The 17,679-nt window shown below is 39.0% G+C and overlaps 1 protein-coding gene across 3 annotated transcripts; it reads right to left on the reverse strand.

Moving 5' to 3' along the window:
* Nucleotides 1-280: 280 nt before the first annotated feature.
* hsdl1 (hydroxysteroid dehydrogenase like 1) lies at nt 281-16,818 on the reverse strand. Of its 3 annotated transcripts, none has more exons than XM_060850943.1 (5): nt 16,294-16,818; nt 15,046-15,504; nt 5,469-5,914; nt 4,247-4,474; nt 281-1,620 (listed from the first exon to the last, which is right to left on the reverse strand). In XM_060850943.1, the coding sequence occupies exons 2-5, from the start codon at nt 15,263-15,265 to the stop codon at nt 1,525-1,527; spliced, it is 990 nt and encodes a 329-aa protein (XP_060706926.1). In that variant the 5' UTR covers nt 15,266-15,504; nt 16,294-16,818; the 3' UTR covers nt 281-1,524. The 3 variants fall into 3 exon arrangements, with proteins under 3 accessions (XP_060706926.1, XP_060706917.1, XP_060706909.1); XM_060850934.1 differs by having other exon boundaries at nt 16,180-16,818; XM_060850926.1 differs by lacking the exon at nt 16,294-16,818 and adding an exon at nt 15,674-15,818.
* Nucleotides 16,819-17,679: the final 861 nt, after the last annotated feature.

Here is a 17,679-nt window from a genome sequence, read left to right on the forward strand (position 1 = left end):
AACACTAACTTGGTTTCTCTCCACAAATGCTCCCTGACCTGTTGAGTACTTTCATACATTTTTGGTTCTCATGACTGTTGTTTCTCAATAAAAAAAGTGTTGAAATGAAAGACAAATTTCAGTTACACTCTGCCTAACTTGAACCCTTGTGTTTACTACTTTATGGCTTTCTTCATTATCCTTTCAATACATCTTTTACCATGTAATTTGTAAAGCCTTTTCAATTAATCTTATACCAGATTTTAGTGACCAGTAACTGAAACACTGAAATGTGCACATGTTTTGACTCAAAGTACATTTTAATATATTCCAGTTATTTGCTATAAAGGCCACATCAGACATTCTTCAATAATAGTTACAGATCATACGAAAAAAAAAGGACCATAAAACCTTACACCATAATTAGAACATCTTACCTCACACTACTTTTAAGCAACACTGAAATTCTACTTGGTAAAACTTAAATTAGCACAAGCAAATATTTGCCTACAACAATGCTATAAGTAGTATGAGAAGCCTAGTATTCCAGCTGGATGTGATCAAATGGGCGTTGAAGGACATATCTCACTCAATAGGTTACAATAATGTAACAAACCAAATTTTTTTTGCTATAAAAGTGACCTAAAGAGCATGAAATGCTTATATTCAATATTCACTATACTACAAAAGTCATGCAATACCTATGAATACTGTCTAGCTGTACTTCAATATTGAAACTTGCCCAATTAATGAACAGAATTAGTAAATATTTTGGACTAAATCTGAATTTTATATGCATTTTGATGTCCAGAAAAACAGCAGACTGTAGGCAAACATTGTAAGTCAATAAATGAAATCAGCAAATAAGCCATGTGTAGCTAACACATTCTAACCTAATAACTAATTTGTTTTGTATGTAAATACATAAGGTTTAATAAATATGGTAGTTATTTAAACATACAGTAGAGATGTACAATATATAATTAGAAAATTCATTTTTTTTTCAGAAGCAGCATGTATACCTGATTATGTAAATTCTTCAGATTTTCAAACAAATGTAAAATATAGATTTTAAATCAGATAACCAGGTGAAGACAAGAAGTACAATGAGTCCTCCAATATTTTTAATGGTTAACTGTGGCTTAAACTCTCTTTGGAGTATTTAATTACTGATGTTCAATGAAAAAATTATGGTGAGGTATTCAAATTCTGGGGACTTAGACAACTGAATTAATATTTGTTTAGGAATACTCCTTGGAATGTTTCCTCACAGAGTATGGATAAACTATTTGTGTGGACAGGTTAATTATGAGTGGCAACAAAAATACCATGAGGTTACTGGTGTAGGTAGTATTTCCATTTTGGGAGTTTTATAGATATGAGGATATCACGTTATCCATGTTTCTTCCAGTTAACCAAGTTTTTCGCAAAATAAATATTTTTATAGTCACAAACAACATTGTATATTATGTAATCCTGCTGACACAGGGTGGTGATAGCTCTGCACACACTTATGATTTGCTGTCCTGCCAGCATGTCTTTGGGTTATGATTCATGTGCTGCCTTTCTGCACAAACTGGTGTTCATCAGAGTTACTCCCCATACCCATAGCCATTCAGGCATGTACTGGGCAAATAAAAACTGCAAAAGAAACAAAATAGAAAATCATAAAAATAATTTCATACAACCAATAAATTATTTTAAATATATTAAAAAAGATTTTCCACAAAGATTATCTGAACATCTATTAAAATGTTCAATGGCCTAAAAAAGCTTCTTGTATCCATAAATTGGCTCCCAGGTGCAAAAGCTAAAAAGAAAATAATTTCATATCTTTGAAAGAAAATGTAGCACATTGAATATGACAATGAATAATGATGTTCAGAAGTGAATTTGGCTTAATTCTGTTTTTTTAATATTTTTCTACCATGATTCCCTCTTCAATTCTGTATATCATTGTCCACTTGTCAAATGGTTCATGAGCAGCCTCCTCTTCCTTTCTTTTGGCCTTCCTCTATCAATTCTTCATCACATCTGCACATGCCTAATACAATTGATTTGTTATTTTGTCCACAACATCAATCAAAAATTTTCTTGTATCATTGCTAATGTTTCATTGTTTGTTTTCTGAACTTAACATTCTCAGTGCTTTTGAAAGCTGCTTTGAAGAGTGACCTTTGTTTCAAAGTCAGACTCTAAACAAAACCCTTTGCTATTCTTTTTTGCAGTTCCCTATTCAAATTGACTCATCGATATTCCCTTCCTTCTGTCAAAATGCATTTTTTTTCTAGAATTTCTAGCCACTTCTTTTTTAGCATATTCTGCTGTTTCAGTTATATTTCCCAGCCATTGTCTGACCTGATACAAATGCTTGTTTATTGGAATGTGAACTGTTGTTTCTAGAATAGAAATACATTCACAGTTCGGGTTTTACCCACATTGATCTCTAATAGGACGGCACGGTGGCTCATTGGTTAGCACTGCTGCCTCACAGCACCAGGGTCCCGGGTTCAATTTCAACCTCGGGCGACTTTGTGTGGAGTTTGCGTGGCTTTCCTCTGGGTGCTCCGGTTTTCTCCCACCATCACAAAGATGTGCAGATCAGGTGAATTGGCCAAGCTAAATTGCCCATAGTGTTAGGTGCATTAGTCAAAGGGAAATAGGTCTGAGTGGGTTATTCCTTGGAGGGACGGTGTGGACTTGTTCGGCCGAAGGGCCTGTTTCCACACTGTCTAATCTAATCTAAAATGTCTAATCTATTTCTACATCATGCACGCTAACAGTGTGTTTTTCACTTTAAGGCTTTTGACACTGGACATCCTTAATTAGTTGACCACTTATATTTAGGGAGATAAATACCCAATTGTATTTGATGTTAAAAGGTTGAACGGATGATATGAAGAGAACTTTAAAAAGAACTCCTTTTCCATCTACCCAAGTTATCGACCCAATCTAGGCTATAATTCATATTTTGGTGTAACTCAGATCAACAACCTTCTGGCCTAATGACAATATCGTCAATTTTTAGAAAGGATGGCTGCTTCGGCCTGTTTAGTTCCAATGAACATTTCATTAATTCATTCAACATCTTCAGAAAAGAGATGACTCGTACATTTCAGACTAAACATTTTTTAGTGATGCGACAAGCAAGAGTGCTACTACTAAACTAAGCTCTCATCTTCATCACAGTGGCTTGAGCACATGATGTACACTGATGCTGCAATAAAATAATGAAGAAACAAAACAAAGTATAGTAACCAGAGTTGTCATCTACTAGATGAATTTAAAAGTGCATCAGAGTTCAACATCCTAATCAATTTTTATTCAATTAACTTGAAAATAGAGTATCTGTTCTTTTAACATATTTTTCTTTGTAGCACCTTGTTGTATATAAATTGGTGAAAATACTTTATACGTTGTGTTAGTTCTGGATGTAGGTTTGCTCGCTGAGCTGGAAAGTTCGTTTTCAGACATTTTGTCACCATACTAAGTAACATCTTCAGTGAGCCATCGAAGGAAGCACTGGTGATGTAGCCGCTTTCTATTTATATGTTTGAGTTTCCTAGAGTTGGTGATGTCATTTCATGCAGTGACATCATTTCCTATGGTGATGTAATTTCCTGTTGTTTTTCTCAGTGGGTGGTAATGTCAACACTACATTGGACAAACAAGTAGAAAACTAGCCAACAGGATACATGAGCATCAACTAGCCAGAAAACGACATGACCCACTCTCACTAGTATCCTTACATACAGATGAAGAGGGGCACCACTTCGACTGAGACAATGTATCCATCCTATGACAAGCCAGAGACATGCACGAGAATTTCTAGAAGCATGGCATTCCAACCGGAACTCTATCAACAAACACATTGACTTGGATCCCATTTGCCATCCCCTGAGGAAAACAGGAAATGACATCACCATAGGAAGTGATGTCACCACATGAAATAACATCACCAACCCTAGGAAACTCAAAACAAAAAAAAACCACTACACCACCAGTGCTTCATTCGGAGGCTCACTGAAGCGTCTGAGCAAAACGTCTTAAAACGAACCTTCCAGTTCAGCGAGCAAACATACATTCAGAACCTCAACCGGAGCTACACATCTTCTCAAAACTCGCAAACATTATATTAGTGATTGACTATACTTCAACAGTATTGGATGTAAAAAGCTTTAGAATGGAGGAAATTGTAAAAGATTCTATATAAATTCAAGTCCTTTGATGTAAATTTTGGACGTCAACAATACTGAACTATAATCACCTGTATAGAATGCATCCAGTAACCAGACGTCCTGTGGGATACTCCAAGGGTTGAAATTGCATGATGTGCGTAAACATTCGCTGATGGTGCTAGCCATGTGTTGATGCAGAATCCATCAGTGCGTGTGGGTGTGTTGGTTTTTACATGAAATGGCAACAAGCTTTGAACAAAAATTCCTTTAGATGCACATTCAAAGTGCAAAGCTCTACTAAAATGATCCAAATACATCTGAAAAAAAAAACAACAAAGTATATATGAAAATGTAGAATTCCTAAGTATAGGGTTTAGGCCAATTCTAAATTAACAAATACATAAAATTTACCATTTTCTTTAAAGGTCAAGACGACAGCCTATAATTAGAAGACACAATGATTTCTAGAAGTTGATAGTTCTAATTTTCCAAATGCAAAACACTGGCAGTGAATCAAGGTAGCTAATACACTTACAAATGCTGTTAACAGGCAAGCCTTCCCCCACCCATCTCAGCTGTAAGGTTGCTTTGATGCTTTGTCATATATTTCCATCAGGTTCCCTGCCTAGACATTAATTAGGATAATCACAAAAGGAACATTTATTTCAAAAAGAAAAGAATTGTAATTTAAATTCTTGCCCATTAAAAATATAAGTTTGAGTGGGTGATGCAAACATAACAACCCAGCTATCTTAGCAATGATTATTTAAAGCACTTGTTATGAAAAAATCACAATATAATTGAACAACTATGACTCATGAGTCAATTAATTTGCATGGAGAGTGCACTTATAATTTTAGATATAACATTCAGATTTAAAACTTCAAAAAGGCTATGAATGTGGTATTGTTAATACAAATTAATTCTGGAGCTTCTAGCAAGTAGTCAGACAGTCTTGCAGCACAGAAACAAATCCTTTGGTCCAACCTGTCCATGCTGACCAGGTTTCCTGAAGTGAACTAGCCCCATTTGCCTGCTTTTGGCTCATATCCCTCTAAACCCTTCCTATTTGTTTACCTGTCCAAATGTCTTTTAAATGTTGTAATTGTACATGCCTCCACCAGTTCCTCTGGCAATTCATTCCACATACACATCATCCTCTGTGTGAAAAAGTTGCCCTTCAGGTCCCTTTTAAATCTTTCCACTCTCACCTTAAACCCATGCCCTCTAGCTTTGGAATTCCCTACCCTAGGGAAAATGTGGGCATACAGTTAAATGGCATACTATATTTGCAGAAGTCATTAGAGATACCTTAGTGCTTGAATACATAGCCATCTGTGGTATGGGCTTACAGCAAGACCCTGATGAAATGTTAACAATAGCTCCTTTTTTTCTCTGTATCATTCCGGGTAACAAAATATGGATCATCATGTTGGTTGCAGCAATATTTACATTTATGAGATCCCAGAGTTTGTCCTCAGATATACTTAAGAAAGATCGTGGATGCTCATAAGGCACATCAACACTATTCACCAGGATGCCTATTTCTTTATCTTTTAGAGCTTCTCGGATTGGCTGGTATATTTCTCGTCCTCTGGTAAAATCAGCTTCTATTACAATGGTTTCAACATTAAACGTGTCTGAAATGGCGGTGGCTGTAGATTCCAGCTTGCTTCGGTTATGGCTAATGAGAATCAAATTAATGCCTTGGCTAGCCAACTCCTCAGCATAAGCCTTGCCAATCCCATCTGCTCCACCTAAGGAAACAATGGTAAATTTCAAAATGAAATTATATGTCATTATAATAGAAACTGACAAAGATGTACCTCAGCCCTATCCATTAATCCACAAATACAGTCGTAGAGTCATAGAGATGTACAGCATGGAAACAGACCCTTCGGTTCAACCCGTCCATGCCGACCAGATATCCCAACTCAATCTAGTCCCACCTGCCAGTACCCGGCCCATATCCCTCCAAACCCTTCCTATTCATATACCCATCCAAATGCCTCTTAAATGTTGTAATTGTACCAGCGTTCACCACATTCTCCGGTAGCTCATTCCATACACGTACCAACCACTGCGTGAAAAAGTTGCCCCGATGTCTCTTTTATATCTTTCCCTCCCTCACCCTAAACCAATGCCCTCTAGTTCTGGACTCCCCGACCCCTGGAAAAAGAATTTGTCTATTTATCCTATCCATGCCCCTCACAATTTTGTAAACCTCTATGTGGTCACCCCTCAGTCTCCGACATGCCAGGGAAAACAGCCTCAGCCTGTTCAGCCTCTCCCTGTAGCTCAGATCCTCCAACCCTGGCAACATCCTTGCGAATCTTTTCTGAACCCTTTCAAGTTTCACAACATCTTTCCAATTGGAAGGAGACCAGAATTGCACACAATATTTCAACAGTGGCCTAACCAATGTCCTGTACAGCCGCAACATGACCTCCCAACTCCTGTGCTAAATACTCTGACCAATAAAGGAAAGCATACCAAACGCCTTCTTCACTATCCTATCTACCTGCAACTCCACTTTCAAGGAGCTATGAACCTGCATTCCAAGGTCTCTTTGCTCAGCAACATTTCCTAGGACCTTACCATTAAGTGTATAAGTCCTGCTAAGATTTGCTTTCCCAAAATGCAGCACCTCGCATTTATCTGAATTAAACTCCATCTGCCACTTCTCAGCCCATTGGCCCATCTGAACAAGATCTTGTTGTAATCGGAGGTAACGCTCTTTGCTGTCCACTACACCTCCAATTTTGGTGTCATCTGCAAACTTACTAATTATACCTCTTATGCTCGCATCCAAATCATTTATGTAGATGACAAAAAGTAGAGGGCCCAGCACCGATCCTTGTGGCACTCCACTGGTCACAGGCCTCCAGTCTGAAAAACATCCCTCTACAACCACTCTCTGTCTTCTACCTTTGAGCCAGTTCTGTATCCAAATAGAAACATACGAATGCTTCTAAAACCTCTTCAGAAAATGCTGGGTGACTATCCCAGCTAAAGATGGAATTGAGGCTTCGCTTGACTCAAGGAATGTCAGCATTTTTGCTGCACAGTGACTATTATAAAGATTAGCAAAGGTGTTGTGTTTCACAGAAATAAAGTAGAAATTAGAAGATTTGAGAAGTGCGCCTAAAATCCCCTGTTTCTGTGGTAGGCATGTCCAACCGCCACTTCGAAAATGTGAAATTACTCTTGTAGAAGTTTAAATTGTTCAAAACATTGTTGGTATACAATTTGTCCACAATTAAATAAAGCAAACTCAATTTGTAAATTTTGGCAAATATAATTGGACAATATACTCTTAAATCAAGTTAGATATAATTAGATGTTTGCAAGTGGCAAACAAAGCAGCATATACAATGTCAAGAGTAATGTGCAGTGTGACTGTTAATGAAGGATCAAATGATAAACCTCTAAAATCTCGATAGTTTTCTGTATGGTAATAGTTGCCAATATGCCATTCAACTTAAGTTCTTCACTTCCACTACTCAAATGTATGTCTTTTACTCTAGTGCATTTTTTGTGCTGTTGCCTTTAGCAGTTATAGGGAAGAGGAAAACACCATTTCCTATCGTAGCAAATATTCAGGAGAACATAACCAGCATTTAATGGGGTATATGACCAAAAGAAAGCCAATGCTTATCTGGAAGCTAGACCACAGCTTAAAAAAAAATGTGGGATTGAGCCAGTATTTTCAACAGAGTAAAAAGCAGCAAGGAATAAGATTGGGAAGCAGCACTAAAATAAATGTGGGTGAATGCAACAGTGAATTCACTTAGTTAAGATTATTTTAAATTAAGATTATTTCACCTTCAAAACTATGACTACTTGTTTTAATGATTTCTAAAGTTTAATGTTGCTGAAATACGTAAATTACTTTAGGTGTGAATTTTAATTTGATGTTTGAATAAATCAAATTAGTAAAATCAATTTACAGGCGGATAAATCTTTTCCAAGGTTTGAACTGCCACCTTTAGGGTAACTTATCATTTGGGTATATAATTTCACAGGCTGGAAGCACAGATAGGAATGTTTTCTCTGTCTGCATTAATGATGAAAATTTGCTATTTTCTTTCCCAGTATTATTTCTTGTAAAAACTGAAAGAACTGTGGATGCTGTAAATCAGAAACAAAAACAGAAATTAATGCAAAAGTTCAGCAGGTCTAGCTGCATCTGTGGGGAAGGGTCACTTGACCTGAAATGCTATCTCTGATTTCTCACCAGACACTGCCAGATCTGCTGAGCTTTTCTCGCAATTTCTGTTTTTGTTACTTCTTGTAATGGAAGTGATAAAAGGAAATGGCATAAGTAGAAAAATACATATAGTGGTACAGTTGGTTCTGCTATATCGCATTTCTTCAACGTGAATTGGCTTTAATGCAATTGAAGAATTTAGACCAATATTTGTAGAAGGGGAACTTTCCTTACATGTATGAGCTATAATGTGATTCAGAACCCAGTCGTTTAAATGGCGTTGCTATTGCACAATTTTCTCATAAAGCAAGATCGCATAAAAGCAGAATTACCATGTCATATCAAAACTGATATATGCACCAATACATAAACCAAAATACACATTGGTACAGAGCCATATACTCTGACTTCTGGAATCTGATGCTTAGTGGGTCAGTGTCTTGAAAATGTTGGTGCAGAGTTGAATTTTGAGAGTTACGCATATAGGATTAGAATATTTTGTTTCATCCTAATATCTGGTATCAATGCTACATAAATTTCATAGAATCCCTACAATGCAGATAGAGGCCATTCAGCCAAACGAGTCTGCACTGACTCTCTGAAAAGCGTCCCACCCAGACCTACCCTAAACATGCAACTCTGATTGACTGTGTCTAATCCACCGAGGCTGCATATCCCCAGACACTACAAACAATTTAACATGGCCAATCCACCTAACCTACATATCTTTAGATTGTGGGAGGAAACCTCATCATCTAGCAAACACCAATGCAGATATAGAGAGAACGTGCAAACTCCAGATAGTCCATAAGACCACAAAACATAGGAACAGAAATTAGGCCACTCAGCACATCAAATCTTCTGTTTTAGGATAAGTTTTTTGGCCCCATTTTCGCACTTTTTCCCAACAAACTTTGATCCCCCAGCAATGAAGAACCCATCTATCTCTGTTTTAAATATATTCAATGACCCGGCTTCCACACCAATCTCAAGCTGAAGAGTTTCTCCTCATCTCCATTATAAAGGATCTTCCCTTTACTCTAAGGCTGTGTCCTCGGATCCTCATCTCTCTTATCATTGGAAATATCTTCCCAACTTCCACTCTGTCCTAGCCACTCAGTATTCTGTAAGTTTCATTCAGATCCCTGCTCATCCTTCTAAATAGTCGTCCGAGTCTGGAACTGAACCCAGGTCCCTGGTGCTGTGAGGCAATAGCGCTAACTGCTGCCCAAACAGGGTACTGGAGATCCTGATCAGAGTGCCAAATCAAAATGGGTTACAAGTCTTCAAGCTGGAAAATGCTGACATTATCTGAAAGAGTGTATGGTTAGAATACAACAACACCTTTCTGTTCACTGTTACCTTTCTGTTCACTGTTTCAAAAAAAAGAGGGAAGACTCGCAGATACCATTCTTGATAAATGACACAGGCAAGTAAAGTGATTCGTGCCATTACCCTATATATTCAAATAAACATGCCTTGTACAGTTTTCAGACAAACACCATTCTAAACTATACAGTAGTGATCTGGAGCCTGAACACATGTCACCAATATAGGGGGAAGGGATAACACTGCATCACAACTTCTCTAAAACACTACCAAACCAAGATGCAACATTCACATGCAACAGCCAAAACACTACCTTTTGTATTAGGCCACACATGCCAGCCAGGTTAGGTTTAATCAAGCTCACAAACATCCAGGAAGGAATGAGATCTTTGTTAATATCAGTGATAAACTCAGACAATCTTAAGGGGATTATTTGGGGAAGTACAACATTGGACTCCTACCAGAGAACACTTACAGCAGGTCTGGCAAAAGCACATAAAGTAAGGCACATACTGCAATTCAGCAGACACAGCAAATTCAAGTATATCAGGGAAAACAAAGTGACTAATCAGTGGGGTGACTTCTGGGACGGAGGCTCAAATGGGCAGATACATCAGTGGGTATGTCTCCAACTGGCTGTGCTGTTCATCCTGTTTACTCCCCCACCAGTTAAATTCATCCTCTCGAAGAAGGAATTCATCTAGAAAATAACTATGGACTCTAAGCTTCTACAGTGGTAGCCAAGAAATTGGTGAACCTGACTGCATCGCGAAAGTCCTATATAAATCGTTACATGGCATGAATTTTACTCTATCTAATTGCCAGAGGGGTTTCAGGGCTGGCCAATGTACGTAAACCATGGCAAATTAAATCGTAAATTGAGAATTAATGTATAATAGGGAACCCAAATACTTAGGAAGTTAGGCTATCTTGTTGAGACTTGTAATGTGCCTTCACAAGAGCATGGTCTGAGCCTGTGATCCCATTTACGCTTCAAGGGATCATTGGAGGCACTGTAGTCAAGTGACAATGGGCCCAAAATTGAACATTCTAAATTAATTATTTCTATTTCAGCAATTAAAAGAGAATAGATGTCATTCAATAGAATAGACTTAATTATATATAGATGACAGGTGCATAATTGTGGGATTTGTCTCACAGTTACCAGGACAGGCTAAAAGTAATTGGGGTAACATTGCTGTCTAAAATGGAAACTGAAATAATTGTGAGGAAATATATTAGCTGAGTGAAGTGGAATCTGTAAAAGGTGGAGTTTAGAAATACCGAGACAGAAAACAATAGTAATAGGGGAAGGTGTTACAAAAGAAAATGCAACTAATAAAGGTACATCTGATAATATGAGCAACCTCAAACTGCATACAGATTGGATATATCAAGTCAGTGCCAATACTATAGAGGAGGAAATCTTGAAGAACATATGGGATAGTTTTACAACTGAACATCTTGAGGAACTAATTAGAGGAAAGGCATCCTTGACTGGGTGTTGATTAAAAAAGGAATAATTGACAATCTAGCTGTGCATGGGTCCTTAGGGAAGAGTGACCACAATAAGATAGAACTCTTCTTTAAATGGAGAGTGAAGTAATTGTTTTTGAGGTCCTGAATTTAAATAATTGAAATTACAAAGATGTGAAGCATATGTTAGCTATACTAAGTTAAGGATCATTATATGAAAGGGATAATGGTGAATAGGCAATGGCAAACATTTAAAAAAAAGAGTGCATGAAAGCACTGCAAACGTTATTTATTCTAGTCTTGCACAAGGATAAAATGGCAAATATGGTCAGACTATTGCTAACAAGGGAATGCAGGAATAGTATTAAATCCAAGAAAGAGACATAAAAGTTGGCCAATAAAAGCAAACAGACCTAAGGCTTGAGAACAGTTTAGATTCCAGCAAAGGGAGACAACAAGGCTGATTGAAAAGGAGAAAGTAGAGTATAAGAATAAGCCTGCAAGGAATATATAAACAGATAGCAAAAGCTTCAATAAATATGTGAGGAGAAAATGATTAATTAAAACATAGATCACTATTGTCAGAAACAGGGATTTTATAAGAGGAAACAATAGCAGACCAATTAAATGCATATTTTAGTCCTGTCTTCACAACACAAGACTTAGTGGGCAGCACGGTGGCACAGTGGTTAGCACTGCTGCCTCACAACGCCAGAGACTCGGGTTCATTTCCCGCCTCAGGCAACTGACTGTGTGGAGTTTGCACGTTGTCCCTGTGTCTGAGGGTTTCCTCTGGGTGCTCCGGTTTCCTCCCACAGTCCAAAGATGTGCAGGCCAGGTGAATTGGCCACGCTAAATTGCCCGTAGTGTTAGGTAAGGGGTAAATATAGGGACATGGGTGGGTTGCGCTTCGGCAGGTTGGTGTGGACTTGTTGGGCCAAAGGACCTGTTTCCACACTGTAAGTAATCTAAATAAATAACATCCCAAAAATATGGGACAAAATACAGGGCCTAATAGAAGAGAGGAATTGAAGTTAATCTGACTGTTCCCTAGACAGAAACCATGCATAAGCCAGAAGACTTCCCTACTGAAGTCCAGGTCTGAGGCATCTAAGTCAAGTGACCCTGACCAATACATGAAATCTAGGTACAATTTTCGCAAAACCATCAGGGATGCCAAGAAACAATACCAACTAAGCTACAGTCCCATGGAAAGTGACTGGCCCAGATAAAGTAACCAGGCATACACTCAGGTCCTGCATGGAGCAGCCAGCAGGAGTATTTGCAGACATCCTCACAAAGTGAGATTCCCACCTGCTTCAAGGACAAGAAAAATCGGGGAACGTGCCTTAATGACTACTGCCCAGTGGCAATAACATCTATCACTATGAAGTACTTTGAGAGGTTAATAACGACACACTTTGACTCAACCCTCCCAGATTGCCTTAATCCACTATAATTTTCCTACTGTCACAAAGGTCCACAGCAGACACCTTCTCCCTGGCTCTACATCATCCCTGTAACATCTAGATAACAAAGACTCCTAAATCAAACTCCTAATTATTGACTTTAGCTCCTCCTTCAACACCATCATTTTAACAAAACTCATCTCCAAACTCCCAGACTTAGGAATCTGTTCTCCCCTCCTACAATTGAATTCTCAACTTCCTGACCCATGGACTGCAATTAGTAAGCATAGGTAACAACACCTCCTCCACAATAATCCCTTACATCAGTGCCCTGCAAGGCTGAGTATTCAGCTGCATACGATACTCCTTCATGATTGCGTGGCCAAATCCAGCTCTAACTCAATCTACAAATTTGCTGATAACACCACTGTAATGGGTCAGATGTCAAATAATGTCGAGACAGAGTACAGGAAGGAGACATACAGCTTAATGTCATGGTGCAAAGACAACAATCTCTCCTTCAATGTTAGCAAAATGAAGGAGCTGGTCATCAAATTCAGGAAGTGAAGTGGGTGACATGGTTCTGTCTGTATCAATGGTGTTGAGGAGGAGGTGATCGAGAGCTTCAAACTCCTCAGAGTAAATATCACCAATGATCTATCTTGGTCCATCCATGTTGACGTTACAGTCAAGAAACCAACACCTCCTTCCTCAGAAGGCTAAGGAAATTCGGCATGTCCACATGACTCTTACCCATTTTTATGGATACACTACGGGAAGTATCTTATTTGGGTGCATCACAGCTTGGTATGGCAACTGCTCTACTTAAGACCGCAAGAAATTATAGAGTTGTGAACGCAGCTTTGTCTATCACAAAAAATCTTCCTCTCATTGACTCCATCTACACTTCCCGCTGCCTCGGGAAAGCAGCCAACATAATCAAGGATCCCTCCCACCCCAGTTATACTCTTTTCCACTCTCTTCCATCAGACAGAAGATACACAAGCATGAAAACACCAACAAATTTAAGAACAGCTTCTTCCCAGCTGTTATCAGACTTATGTTAGAGTTGATCTTTCTCTGAACTTTCTCTATGGCCGTAACACTATATTCTACATTCTGTTCCATTACGGTCATGTACTTACGGAGGTCATGTACTGAAATGGACTGAGAACTCGTTGGCAGACAGGAAACAAAGAGTAAGACTAAATGTATCTTTCTTCCCCCCAAGTGGCTGGCAGGGACGAGTAGGGTACCTTGGGAATTAGTATTTGTAATCCTGCTATACACAATGTATATTAATGATTAAAGTTTGTGAGAAGATTTGTAGCTTGGGTGCTCGTTGTTGTGGGTACGAGTACAACCTTCTGTGTGAAAGGGGAGACTGCTGTGCTGCTGTGTCATTATGACCAATACCAGTTAATTCTTAACTTGTAGATACTTTCATTCCATTACACAAGGAATACCATCTCTTCTCAGACACCAATCAGTCTCCACCCTGAGGGAGGACAACAGCAGAGTCCCTCAACTCCACTTATAGAACATAGAACACTTCAGAGAGTAATTCACTTGCCAAGACTTATATGAGAGCAAAACAGGGTGAGACCAGCACCTTCATCAGGTGTTCTGCATTATGATGTCAGTTCGTGCCCAAATTCTGGCTTTTAAAAAAATTAGGGAGTCTAGAGATATGGATGACACTGATTGTCCATTCCTTTTTGGAGGTGTATCCTCAATACTATTGGATGCAATGTTCAGAACTTTATGCCAGTGAGAATGAAGGGAAAAATATTGATACAATCATAGAATCCCTTCAGTGTGGAAACAGGCCATTCAGACCAACAAGTCCACACCGACCCTCCGAAGAACATACCACCCAGACCTATTCCCACTATTCTATCCCTGTAACCCATACAATCCCCATGGTTAACATACATAACCTACACATCCCTGAACACTATGAGCAATTTAGTGTGACCAAACCACCCAACTTGCACATCTTTGGACTGTGGGAGGAAACCAGTGCACCAAGCAGAAACACATGCAGACAGGGGGAGAATGTGAAAGCGCCATACAGGCAGTTGCCCAAGGTGGAATAAAAGGTCCTTGACACTCTGAAGTAGCAGTGCTAACCATTGAGCCAACATTTCAAGATGACTTGAAAGTTATAGTGTTTCTATAAATTTGCTCTTTCTTGGCTGTCAAGGAAGCAGGTTTCACAGTTCCTGCCAAAGCCTTAGCTACTTGTTGCCATGTTACACAAATGATGGAATGATGAGCTATTTAAACTGGTAGATGGGATGTTAACCAATCAGGTTTTTCACAAATCCTTTTTAAAGTTTGTTCAGTGATGTTACATCTATGTTTACAGTACAACTGCAGCACTTGATGAAAGTGTACCAAGTCTATAGTTTAATTTGTCTCATCAGTGCCATTCACACAAAGATTGAGGAAAAGAACGTACCAGTCACCAAGGCCCATTTGCCGAAGTGTTTCATCAGGTCTCTTCTGCTTACCAGCCTTGGGATAAAATGAAGTCGGACTATGTTGTAGAAATCACAGATGAGGCAGATGGTCTTCCTTGTCACATACCATGCTCCCACAAAAGCTAGTGCTTCTATGTAGGTGTTACATGTCCTGGCAATTTGTCTGTACAGTAATTGGAAACTATCCACTGCTGCCATGATTTACTGTAGGGACGACCTCTGTCTTAGAGAAAGGGCATTATAATAACCTGTCACAGTATAAAATTGTGCTTTCAGTGTAACTACAGAAAGCATTTTTAGGCCAACTGTCTGACTTTCAGAATGGGCTGCCAAATACTTTGTTGGAAAATCACTCAATGCAAAATAAGCAGCTACTTATGGAATTATTTTGCAGCACTTGATAGTCTGTCTTAGTCCTCTTTTGTCTTTTTTACCTGCTGTAAGTAAATAAACAAATCGAATTATTACAACATAGAGAAATTGCTTGCAGAAATTTATTTTACATGGAGCTGGGATTTGGCATAAATTTTTTATGTAGATGTGCACTTTTCATTCTAACAATCATCTCCTACACCACACTATTATAGCACAACTAAAATACCTTACCTTAATTCAGCTCACAGACCTAATAAACTGAACAAATAATACTTGCTGCTAAGAAATTACACACAGTGACCTCTAAGGGACCCCTTTTCGAGTACAGAGGAGGAGCTTAAATAACTTAGCTGTTCAATGCTGTGCCTTACAAAAAATGTTCTTCCATCCAACGATATAACAATTAATAGATAATTTGAAGTAGAAAATGTTTTGATTAATTTGACTTAATTCCATTGAAATACTAACACTTCTAGGTATGTTTTGTTCCTTTCTGAAGGAATTTGTTTAAAACTAAAATCTGTGCTGCAACTGTTCAGGCTGGTCTCTAAGAGACATATTTATCTTGCTTTAATAATTCAGCTCAGTATCTTTTCAAAAAAAAATTAAGCACCAATCAGAACCCATATGATTATACTTAACTATATAAAAATGGTCATAAATGGCAAAATGGAGATCGGCAGGTTCCTATAAGTCACAGTATACTAACTATGGGACTGATATTCTTCTCCACCCACCATTTTTGAGCTGAAATGCTTTTCCGTGTGTGATTCGTGGCACTCACTCCAAGGCTCGCAGCAACTTTTCTCTCATAAGCTACCACTTTCACCTAATTAATTATGTTTCCTTACACTCTACAATATCCTTTGCATGTGATCCTGAGGCAGCAGAGGTGGTAGTGCTTACAAAACTTTCCATCGTTGCATCATTGGTTCATATTTAATGTCCCGCTACACACCACTTCAGACACTGCCCTTCGCACGATGGTGCTGTGTTATCATTGACGACATAGCTTAAGAAACGCAAGATGTATCCCAACTTTGCTCACAGGCATCTGAAGGTGCTGATGGCAGTGCTTCATCCTGTAGACAGGCAAAGGAGGTCAGTCTAGATTGAAATATCAGGCTAGACTAAGTGCTGTATCTGGAGTAAAACAGATTGCACAGTAGTGCGGAAAGAAAGTTAGTGATCTTCTGCACTCCGTGAGGATAAGTGCATTTTCTTTGTGCTGCCTTCTATGCACAGGACCATCTCTTACTCGTACTCTGCCACTGCCTCTGACCAGGCTTCATGGACACAACACTGATTTCATGCAAAATATCCATTCAAGGGTACTCACTCACCCCATCCTCTTAAATGATTTTCCCTTACAGCCCTCTGTGCTTCTGACTCACTGGGGACACCTCACCATTTCCCTAGTAACTGCATCAAAACTAGTTGTCCTTCCATCCAATTCCATCTGACTCAAATCCCTCTCTGTTTCATTGAAGGAAAAATGACTCAGAAATTGTGCTGGGTTGTGGTGGTGGGGAGAGTGGGTGTCCTCACTCCACATGATCAGAGAATATTCAAGTTGTCTGGAAAAAGCGTACGACCTTGTGTGTAAAAGGGGAGACTGCTGTGCTGCTGTGTCATTATAACCAATACCAGTTAATTCTTAATTTGTAAATACTTTCATTCCATTACACAAGGAATACCATCTCTTCTCAGACACCAATCAGTCTCCACCCTAAGGGAGGACAACAGCAGAGTCCCTCAACTCCACTTATAGAATATAGAACAATACAGCACAGAACAGGCCCTTTGGCCCACAATGTTGTGTCGAACATTTGTCCTAGCTTAAGCACCTATCTACGTACCTATCCAATTGCCACTTAAAAGTCACCAATGATTCTGACTCTGCCACTCCTACAGGCAGCGCATTCCATGCCCCCACCAGTCTCTGGGTAAAGAACCTACCCCTGACATCCCCCCTATACCTTCCACCCTTCACCTTAAATTTATGTCCCCTTGTAACACTCTGTTGTACCCGGGGAAAAAAAGCCTCTGACTGTCTACTCTATCTATTCCCCTGATCATCTTATAAACCTCTATCAAGTCACCCCTCATCCTTCGCCATTCCAATGAGAAAAGGCCGATCACTCTCAACCTATCGTCGTATGACCTATTCTCCATTCCAGGCAACATCCTGGTAAATCTTCTCTGCACCTTCTCCAAAGCTTCCCCATTTTTCCTAA

This window comes from Hemiscyllium ocellatum, chromosome 3, assembly GCF_020745735.1.
Source record: "Hemiscyllium ocellatum isolate sHemOce1 chromosome 3, sHemOce1.pat.X.cur, whole genome shotgun sequence".
NCBI lineage: Eukaryota > Metazoa > Chordata > Chondrichthyes > Orectolobiformes > Hemiscylliidae > Hemiscyllium > Hemiscyllium ocellatum.